The 11,078-nt window shown below is 33.2% G+C and overlaps 1 protein-coding gene across 1 annotated transcript; it reads left to right on the top strand.

The window, feature by feature from the left end:
- Positions 1–2,092: 2,092 nt before the first annotated feature.
- Positions 2,093–9,948, top strand: LOC132039792 (sulfate transporter 1.2-like). The gene is made up of 14 exons (XM_059430314.1): positions 2,093–2,449; positions 5,361–5,714; positions 6,179–6,227; positions 6,322–6,529; positions 7,153–7,327; positions 7,409–7,474; positions 7,556–7,669; positions 7,771–7,887; positions 7,978–8,104; positions 8,613–8,899; positions 8,985–9,175; positions 9,262–9,347; positions 9,457–9,533; positions 9,743–9,948. Exons 2-14 carry the CDS (start codon positions 5,385–5,387, stop codon positions 9,884–9,886), a joined length of 1,971 nt encoding a protein of 656 aa, XP_059286297.1. The 5' UTR covers positions 2,093–2,449; positions 5,361–5,384; the 3' UTR covers positions 9,887–9,948.
- Positions 9,949–11,078: the final 1,130 nt, after the last annotated feature.

Raw genomic sequence — 11,078 nt, 5'->3', positions numbered from 1 at the left:
TCCAGAATTCGATTTGACATTTTGTAGTGTCCTCCTCATTTTTCTTTTCTCTCTTTCCTATATGCACCCTTCTTATAAAAAAAAAAAAAAAAAAAAAGCATCCATTTAGTTTTTATTTTTTTATTCAAAAAAAGTATTTACTTATTAATTCAAGAAAGAATTAATTTTAATTTTTAAAATTTGTCCTTTTTCTTCGGTTAAGTGACCAAATTTCAATATCTCTTTAATTAGAAGTAATTTAGTTAAATTGCTTATTTTTACTTAGAAATTAATATTTTCTTAAGAGATGTATAAATGGCTAAATAGATACACTTTTTTATTCGGAGGGAGTAAATAATACTAATTAAAAAAAGATACCTATGAGTTGGTGAAGGTTTTAAATTCGTCAATATCAAAGTCAGCTTACAATTTATTGACATTAAAGCTGCGGTCTGATTGTTCCAACCACAATTTACACCACTTAAATTCTGGGGACCTTTTATATAACGACTATCTTTGTCTCTTTATCTTATAGTCCTCCACTATTCATTGACTACACAGGAAGTATTTCTTTCTCTCTCTCTCTCTTTTTTTTTTTTTTTGTGTGTGTGTGTGTGTGTGTGTGTGCGGATTTTCTCCTATAAGAGGGAGTGAACTGGTCTTATTTTCAGAAGTAGGACAAAATACTTATTGGTACGTAGTGCATGTATTAAATTAAGTATAACTTTATAGCATGTTTCTTTTATATAAGAGTTAAATCATTTAACATATAACTAATCAATATATAGTATTTCTTACATTCTCCTCCATTTTATTTTATTTTATTTTATTTGTCTTAGTTTATTGATTCGGCATATATGAAGTTTAAGAACGTAAAGAAGGATTTTGAATTTTGTGATTTTAAACTACATGCGTGTATAACATATAGTAGTTAAAAAACACCATTTGATTGTTGTGATCTTAAACATGTCACCTTATCCTTACAATATAAGTAAATGTCATTAAGGGTAAATAAGATATTAGAATTAAAAACTTACTAAAAAAAGGATATCATTTAAACAAAAGGTAAAAAAAAAAAATTAAATCTTTATGTGATACTATTACTATTTGGATAGTTAAATGAATTTTATTTGGAGAGTCAAATATTTATTTAATATTTTAAATTTTTAACTATAGTGATTTATAGTATTTTTTAAGGTAGTTTCTAAATATGTAATATTATTTTAAAAAATTTAAGGAATCTATGTTCAAATTCACATTAAGAAAATTAATCAGTTTGACTCTCATATTTCAAACTGTGTCGCATAAAATGGAATGAAGAGAACCAAGGGGTGTGACCTATTGGTCAATGAATTAGGTTGAAAGTCATGAGGTCTCACATTCATATTCCACAGACGACAAAATACTAACTTATTTCTTTTTATCTGTCTAAGCCTTGATCGATAGAATTATCCGATACCTATGCTGATGAGAGATAAGAAATACCTCACAAAATTAGTCGAGATGCGCGTAAACTAGACTGGACAGCACGGTTATTAAAAAAAATGGAATAAAGAGAGTATAGTTTTGTGCATTCATCAGCAAATACTACTCCCTCCGTCTCAAATTATTTCTCGCTTTTTTATTTTACACATCCCTTAAAAAAATATTATTTAGGAGGGTTATTTGTCTAATTTTATCCTTATTTATATCTAAGTTATAATGTCTTTCCATTAAATATTTACTCTATTTATGTGTCATCTCAATTAATTAAAAATTCTACTAAGAATAAAATGAAAAAAGAATAATTCATTGAGCCGAAAATAATAAATAATTTGAGATAACTATTTTCACTTACCATAACAAATAATTTGAGACGGAAAGAGCATTTTCCCAGGACTTTTGCCTCTAATAAGCGGCAATTAGAAGCTTAGGTCCTACCATAGACTTTTCAAACATAAAGACTTTTCATCAAATGAGAACAAGGTTGTCCTTTTTAACCTTTTTTGAACCTGCACCACATTATGTCACATTCAGACAACCTCTAGACCCCACATTCTTTGGAACTTAAACCTCCGACCGATGACTGACTTGTTAATTATAGTTTGAGGAGTTTACTTTTCTTCCTCATATATACACGTGAAGCTCAAATGGAAAAATAATAAATTATAGTTCTTTTTTCCCCTTTTTGTATAAAGAACTAATAAATTTTCCTTGTCTTCAGATATCATCATAGGATAATACTCGAAATAAAACAGCAGTCTCTCATTGTGCTTTATTTTTTCACTCCACTTTCTCAACATGCACTCATCTGATTAACCAAACAGATGATAATAAGTTTGAGGTTTTCCTTGGAGGCATCTAATTTGCCTTTTTCTGTTTTCTTTATGTCATGATTAGAGACAAAAGAGAAGTTTCTACGAATAAAGTGGTGTTAGATTCATTGAACCTGGACAGCATTTGGGTTCTTGCATCCTGTTCCTCTTGAAAGGTTTGTTTGTTTTTTTATCTTTTTTAATTTTCAGAATAATTCGATTTTGTTTCAAATCCTTGTGTATGATGAGGACCATCAAGTGTGCATATCTTGCTTTATCTTGTGTTCTATCCTTAATACTGTATGTCTCAACATTTTTGTCTACATTTTACTTTTTGATGGATGCTCAGGATTTTAAGTTAATAGTTTTTTTTTTTAAATAATGGTCAAAAACACAACTCAAGTACCGCTTTTTTTTTAGTTTCCTATGTATTATCAGGCGTGAGAGTTTTCAACCCAAACTATCACCAATTAGTTTGTAAAACACTCCTAAACTATTAGTTGTTCACTTTTCCTACGTGAACTATCACCAACTAGTTTGCAAAATACACCTCAAAATTGAACAACTGATAGTTGAGGTATGTTTTATAAGCTAGTTGGTGATAGTTCAGGTAGGAAAAGTGAACAACTGATAGTTGAGGTGTGTTTTGCAAACTAAACTGATAGTTGAGATGTGTTTTGCAAACTAATTGGTGGTAGTTTAGGTAGAAAACTCTTACAACTGATAGTTCAGGTAGGAAACTCAAAAAAAAGTGATATTTGAGGTGTGTTTTTGACCCTTTAACCCTTTTTTTTTCCTTTCAAGTTATCAGATAGTACTGCTAATTATGTGCTTACTTTCATTTGCCCCCAAAGCTTTGGTTTAGTGGTTAGAGCATGGCATTTGATGTGTGGGTTAGACGTATGTTATGGACTCAACATCTATTGTAGACGAAAAGTTTGGTATTTAAGTGGAGAAGGGTAGAGAGTGAGCTTATCATCTGCCGAGTTTCGAACCATCCACCTGCCACCATTGACCTGTAGGGTTTTCTTGAAAATAAAGATATGCTTGCTTTCATGTAATTTGTGACAATATTTGTAATTTAATACTCCCATATCCCAATTTATGTGATTCACGTGCATTTTGAGTTTGTCCCAAAAATAGAAGAATACCTTTTTTACGGTAGTTAAAATAATTTATTTTTAAGTTTTTCATTTTACCTTTAATGTGATTTATATAGCCAGAAAAGTAGAACTTAATTGATGCCTCACTGACCTCGAAAAATGGATACTATCTTCCTAATGCATTATCATGACATTTTAATTATCTATATCTTGATCTTACCATATACGTGTTTCTTTAATTTGTTTAAAAAAAAACAAAAAAAGAGACAAAAGTTATGAGACACATAACTGCATGTTTACCCTTGTTTAAGCTCTCTAAGTTAAATTATTATATGGGACCTAAGTGGGTGGACAATTATTTTCCCTATATTTTATAGGTACTAATTGTGGTTCACTATCAGTGGTTTCTAAATAAGGCATATGGAAGTTGGCTTTATTCTTGCCGGTGCATATTTGTTCTGCTAAAATTGGAATAATAAACTTTTTATTTTTTTATTTTTTTTATTTTTATATATTAAGTTACTCCAAATATCTTGATCTGGACTTCAATTATTTTAGTCAGTTCATGACCTGTTTTGTTTAAATTAGCATTTCATCAAAGCACATTTGCTGGAAATCATATGGAAAAATTCCGAGAAGTCCTTTATGACTATACTATACAGAACAGAGAGTTGTTCACTTTTGGAAAATTAGCTACTTCTCAGAAAGTTATATAAAGTAAATACGGGTGACATTCTGTTCTACAGCTACAACGCTTAATATTTGTTATTACTATCAAGCAACTTAATAGTAGAATTAGTTTCGCACCACTAATTATGCACTAAAAAAACTTTCAATTGCCAATGTTGGAATCCATTAATCTAAAAATGCTAGGGATGGAGAGTGCTGGAAAAAAGTATTTCTTAAATCTTCATAGTATTGGCTTATCATTTTTCTTGGCTAATAGAATAAGTATATTGTTAAATGATCTTGATTTATATGCTGTAGATTTTGCTGTTTGCCACTCTCCCCTCCCAACAAAAAAAAAAAAGAAAAAGAAAAAGAAAGAAGAGTAAAATAGAAGGTAAAAGTGAATGAGCATAACATTGGAAATATACCATGGAGTTCAGTGTCGATTCAAAATTTAGACGTTGTGGGTTCTGAGTTGAGAAAACGAGTTCTGAAATATATATATATATATATATAGATATAACTCTATGTATACTTGTATTGTTTAATTCTGTGCATCTCTAGTTATTTCTCAACTTCAATGAGGTACTCATTTAATTTTAAACAAGATATTTAAGATAGATGCCTACATTTGAAGAGACATCAATAAATTCCTCAAATATAATAAATTCAAGCATCATACGAACTGAAAGCCTCTTTTCACTTGTCATATGTTGAACAAAGTTCATGTTCACTGTCATGAATTTGACACTAGAGAAACATTACATCATTTGAAAGTTGTTCTAGATTCTTCCTGGTGAAAAATCTTTGTACTATGTGAGGAATGACCTGCCTTATTCTGAACATACCAAAGTGTAGAATAAACAGTCCTTTAGTTATGGTTGAGGTGGTTTTGGTTGTCATATTGATCAATCTTATCATACCTGATTTTATTCAAATTATAGTGGTCAGTAACAATTCGTGCTGACTTTCTTTAATTCAATGGTTATCGACGATCCATTTGTCTTTTAGACAGAATATAAAATTGGTCTGTAGCTTCTAAAATCAGTATGTGCCTAGCCAAAGCTTGCTTTTAGCACACCACTAATACTCTTCTATCTATATAGTGGACAAGCAAGAACTTTCAAATGTAGTGCAAAGTTCAACAAGATTTGGAACTTTATTAGCAGTAAAAGTCTCCAAAAGGTTTGGTGTAACTTCTTAACTTATTACATGGTTTTACATCTAATAGGAGTTACAGAATATCTTGAATTGGCTACAATTTTAGTATTTCATTTGGTGATATAACTCAAATTATATTTCATCTGCATTACAGGTGAATTAGCTGTTCTTTTCTAGCATGGACCGTTCTAATGTCGACGCAGAAGAAAGAAAAGAGATGGACATAAGGAGCTTTTCATCTTCACAACACAACCAAACACCCTATATTCACAAGGTTGGAGTCCCTCCAAAACAGGACATTTTCAAAGAGTTTAAGACTACCGTGAAGGAGACTTTCTTTGCGGACGATCCATTACGTTGTTTCAAAGATCAACCGAGGTCTAGGAAGATTGTACTCGGTTTACAGGCAATATTTCCAATACTAGAGTGGGGTAGAAACTATAATTTTAGAAAATTCAGAGGTGATCTTATCTCTGGTCTCACCATCGCAAGTCTTTGCATTCCTCAGGTAAAGAGTGTACCTGGACTATGTGTTGATTAGTTTGTAATATTTGGAGGTCTTAAATTGAACGGACACAGTTGTTCGTGAAAGAGCATGACTGTTCTGAAAAGTCTTGTTTCAAGTTCTATAACTATAAGGCCCCTCCTAAAGTAGCATAAGAAAAAATGTGCAGTATACTAGTGCTTTGTTGAATCCTAAAGGGAATTGTAACCCCCTTAAGAAAATACTGGTAATGACCGTGGTATCACGTCAAAGCCTTTCTTCTTCAATTCCCTTGTTTTAAACTATGTTGCTCAGATCCTCCAAAAATGCATAAATATTGGAGGAACTGACTTGCGCCTGATGACATTTTTGAACGATCTGAGCTACATAGTCCCGGAAGATTTGTATTAATGAAATCAAAATTGTTAGGAACTTCATAAATTTTACTTCATAAATTTCTTATAAAAAAAATTCAACTTGTATGACAGGACATTGGCTACTCAAAGCTTGCAAATTTAGCTCCTCAGTATGGATTATGTAAGTGTCCACTGTCTAGTTCCTTATCAACTTCACTTTTGATAATAATCTGTGGAAAATCCTTTTTCATGTTTATTTTTGTTCAAAATTCCAGACTCCAGCTTTGTTCCACCTCTAGTTTACGCCTTCATGGGCAGTTCAAGAGACATAGCCATAGGGCCTGTGGCTGTTGTGTCACTCTTGCTAGGGACTTTGCTCCGGAATGAAATTGATCCCACTACAAATCCAACCGAGTATCTGAGGCTCGCTTTCACAGCAACATTTTTTGCTGGCATTACTCAGGCTACTCTTGGGATCCTAAGGTGATTAAAACATTTGAGTACCGAGTTGAATGTACAGTCAGACCTCTCTATAACAGTCATCCTATATATCAACATTTCGCTACAACGGCCAAGTTTTTTTTGGAACGAATTTTTCATTTTATGTTATACAGTCAGACCTTTCTATAACAGTCATCCTCTAAAACAACATTTTACTATTAACAGCCAAGTTTTCTTTGGAACAGATCTTCATACTATGTTATACAGTCAGACCTCTCTATAACAACATTTTACTATGACAACCAAGTTTTATTTGGAAACGATTTTTCATATTATGTTATACAGTCAGACCACTTTATTATAGCCATCCTGTATAGCAACATTTCACTATAACGGCCTAGTTTTTTTGGTCTTTTGGAAACCGACTTTCATATTATGTTATAGATAACAGCATCTCGCTATAGCAGCCAAAAAATATCTACACAAACGCACCATTATAAGGAGGTTTGACTGTATCATATGTTCTCTATAACAGTCATTTCGCTATAGCAGCCAAAAAAAAATTCAGACAAACGACGTTGTTATAGAGAGGTTTGACTGTATTTGTTCTTCGTTTCCTTCTCTTTCTCACTTGGCCACGGGATATTGTTTTACTTTCTTGGTAGATTGGGCTTCTTAATAGACTTTCTATCTCATGCTGCTGTTGTTGGATTCATGGGTGGTGCTGCCATCACAATTGCCCTTCAACAGCTTAAAGGATTTTTGGGCATAAAAAAGTTTACTAAGAAAACAGATATCATTTCTGTGATGCAATCAGTGTTTCATTCCGTCAACCATGGAGTAAGTTTACTTGACACTTGAGAGCATTCTACCTAAGATGTCTTTTTTATGGATTACTTGAAATTTATTCCTTCTTTGCAGTGGAACTGGCAGACAATTCTCATTGGATCAACCTTTTTAACTTTCCTTTTGTTCGCGAAGTACATAGTAAGAGTCCTGAGCTCTATTGACTAAACTTTGAAAGAATTTGGTAGTCTTTACTTGACGCTAAAATAATTTGACAACCAGGGAAAGAAGAATAAAAAGCTGTTTTGGGTACCTGCAATTGCTCCTTTGATTTCTGTCATTCTTTCGACTTTCTTTGTCTACATTACCCATGCTGAAAAGAAGGGAGTTGTCATTGTAAGTTTCTTGTTTTAGATTCTTCATACTTTCACTTTAACTTTTCATCATTTGGAGTAAAATGATCTCTTTTTAATCGACTTGTATAACGATCTTACTAGGTAGGATACATTGAGAAAGGAATAAATCCTCCATCTGTCAATAAAATATATTTCACAGGTGACTATCTCTTAAAAGGGATGAGGACTGGTATGGTAGCTGGCGTGATTGCATTGACGGTAAGCAAAATATTGAACGAAATATCGAAGCAGGAACCTTTCCACACTTTTCCACTAAACGTCCGAGATCTTTTACCTTCTTGTTCATAGGAAGCTGTTGCAATTGGAAGAACCTTCGCGTCAATGAAGGACTACCAGTTGGATGGAAACAAAGAGATGGTGGCACTTGGAACTATGAATATCATTGGCTCGATGACGTCCTGTTATGTAGCAACAGGTAAGACAAATTAACACGAAAATAGAGTATGCATAAAGATATGATGTGTTTTTAACTTTCAACACATAGGTTTCATCTCTACGAAGCCAAAAAAAAAAAAAATCAATGTAAAATGATCTATAGTCAGACCTCTCTATGACAATCATCGTTTATAAAAGCATTTCACTATAACGGCCAAGTTTTCTTTGGATCGACTTTTCGGGTTATGTTATAATATTATCAGGGCAACAAATGGTGTGACAAGAATTTATTGCTAATACAGTCAAACCTCTTTATAACACCATCATTTGCTCCAATATTTTTTGTTGCTATAGCGCAATGCAATTATGGAGAAATTTTTATAACATAAGATGAAGGATTAGTTACAGAGAAACATGATTGTTATAGTTAAATGTTGTTATAAATGATAGCTGTTATAGAGAGGTCTGACTGTACAAGTATTATTCAGTTATTTTCATCGTCATGTATAACAGTTTGTCCAACTAGTTGATCGATTCACCTCGTGCAGGTTCCTTTTCTCGGTCAGCAGTAAATTACATGGCGGGCTGCCAAACAGCAGTTTCCAACGTTGTCATGTCCGTCGTCGTGTTCTTAACTTTGGAATTCATAACACCTCTTTTTAAGTATACTCCGAATGCAATCCTTGCTGCCATCATCATCTCAGCTGTACTCGGCTTAATTGACTATGAAGCAGCAATTTTGATTTGGAAGATTGACAAATTTGACTTTGTTGCTTGCATCGGGGCATTTTTTGGCGTGGTTTTTGCCTCTGTTGAGATTGGTCTTTTAATCGCGGTAAGGGCATCCAGAAACTGAACAATATTATCAACGAAATATATCGTACAATAATCAGATCTAATGGTGTTTTATCATTAAATAGGTGACAATATCATTTGCTAAGATTCTCCTCCAAGTCACAAGGCCGCGAACAGCTACTCTTGGTAGGATACCCCGGACAAATGTATATAGGAATATTGAACAATACCCCGAGGCAACCAAAGTTCCTGGTATATTGATTGTTAGAGTTGATTCTGCTATATACTTTTCAAACTCTAATTATATCAAAGAAAGGTAGGACATTTCTTTGTGGAATGCTTCTAAAGTTAAATGTCAACTGATTCTAAGAAAAAAGAAACTTTAATTAACTTGGTTTTCAGGATATTGAGATGGCTAATGGATGAGGAAGAACATTTAAAAGCAGCTGGCCTTCCTGGAATTCAATTCTTGATCGTTGAGATGTCGCGTAAGTAGAGATTTACCTTTGTTGCTGAAACTAAAAACTAGTTATCCTACTCTGATAAGACAAATTGATCTATCCACCTCTCGCGTTTTTCCTGCTCTTCGCCTTGCAGCTGTTACTGACATTGACACCAGTGGCATTCATGCCTTGGAAGAGTTGCTAAGAAGCCTAAACAAGAGAAATGTTCAGGTAATCATCTTAATCAACTTCGTAATGAGCCTAAATACTTGTGTGGAAATTTACAAAAATTTCAACAAACACTAAAATTTTGAGCCTTAGTACATCAACTTTAAATTCTGGATTAGCCTTTACACTACACATGACGTCTGAACTCAAAGCTACACGTCATATATTCATACATGCCTCGAAATCTTACCTTCTTTTTTATTCTTGCACAGCTTGTTCTGTCGAACCCCGGTAGAGTGGTGATTGACAAGCTACATGCATCCAATTTTCCAAGTCAAATTGGTGAGGACAAGATATTTCTCACAGTTGCTGATGCTGTGCTAACCTGTTCACTAAAATTGCCTGAAGATGTTTAAACATTGTAAACAAGAACTATACAATGTATGTACAAGAAGGCAAGGGGGAAAAGAAAAATCAACCAGATTAATCCAATCCAAAACAGATAGTGCCTACTGGTCCTAGCCAATTGCCATAAAGAGTTCTTGTTTGGTTAAAGTTAGTACACTTAAAAATATGATAGCTATGATTTTAACTTTTATGGTTAAAATGTAGTCATATATTATGTTGAAGAGTTCCCCTTGTCTTTCTTGTTATTGCTAGAGGCAATTATGTACTAACCAGGACCCCTGTGGTCATATTCTGTATATTTAAGAACTTTTTGCTCACATCGTTAAAAAAGATAATTGTGTTTACTTTAGTATTATATTTTTGTTTTGTTTTTCCTATCCTCGTGCAATAGATTATATTGATTGTTTTCTCTTGCAAGTAGCAGTCATTTCTACGGAACAATAAAAATAACATTATGGACCAAATGTTATGTAGTATCGTTGTGCTCCTAAGATTTAGAATCTACAAGTAGATAAGATAAAATTATACTAGCTAGACATTGAACATTAAAATGTTTTAAGAATTAAACTTTTATACATTGATTATGTATAAGCAATTCATATATTGCAATATAAAAAAATTACCGCGTCTGGTGACTTTGGTGTCACAAAATTGCATACCAAAGTCACCAGACGCGGTAAATTTTTTATATTGCAATGTAAAGAACTTTGGTGTCACAAAATTGTATAGCCGTTGGACCTGCAAGGGTGGCTCAATTGGTTGAGCATGGGGCTTTTATAATGGAGGTTTCAAGTTCGAAATCCCCTGCCTACGACAGCAGGGGATTTGCCTTCTAGGTCGAGCTCGTCGCACGGGACTTGCCTAGTGCGGGTTATCTCTCCTGTGTGGTTTGTGAGCTATTACACAGGAGTTGGGTTTACACTGTGCGCACCGAGGGTAGCGCCTGCGGGTTCTCATGTCATCAAAATAAAAAATTGTATAGCCGTTGGTATGCCTATTGTACCAAAAAAAAAATATATATATATATGTTGGTACGCCTATGGAGAATTGACCTGTAAATTATTACTCCATCCGGTTCAAAAAGAGTGTCCACTTTACTTTTATTTTTTAGTTTAAAAAGAGTGTTCACTTACCAAATCGAGAAAAAATTAACTTTATTTTTTCAGATTTGCCCTTATTAAGTATTAAGTGACCAAATCT

The sequence above is a fragment of the Lycium ferocissimum genome, chromosome 12 (genome assembly GCF_029784015.1).
Source record: "Lycium ferocissimum isolate CSIRO_LF1 chromosome 12, AGI_CSIRO_Lferr_CH_V1, whole genome shotgun sequence".
In the NCBI taxonomy this organism is placed as follows: Eukaryota; Viridiplantae; Streptophyta; class Magnoliopsida; order Solanales; family Solanaceae; genus Lycium; species Lycium ferocissimum.
Note: the sequence above shows the minus strand (reverse complement) of the source record. Positions and strands in the feature narration are given on the sequence as shown.

Excerpts from the sequence above, each read along its gene's own strand:
- LOC132039792 (XM_059430314.1), top strand. The coding sequence starts at position 5,385 with ATGGACCGTTCTAATGTCGACGCAGAAGAAAGAAAAGAGATGGACATA. Across the intron at positions 6,228-6,321 it reads AGCTCCTCAGTATGGATTAT|ACTCCAGCTTTGTTCCACCT; the intron begins GTAAGTGTCCAC and ends TCAAAATTCCAG. Across the intron at positions 7,328-7,408 it reads TTCATTCCGTCAACCATGGA|TGGAACTGGCAGACAATTCT; the intron begins GTAAGTTTACTT and ends CCTTCTTTGCAG.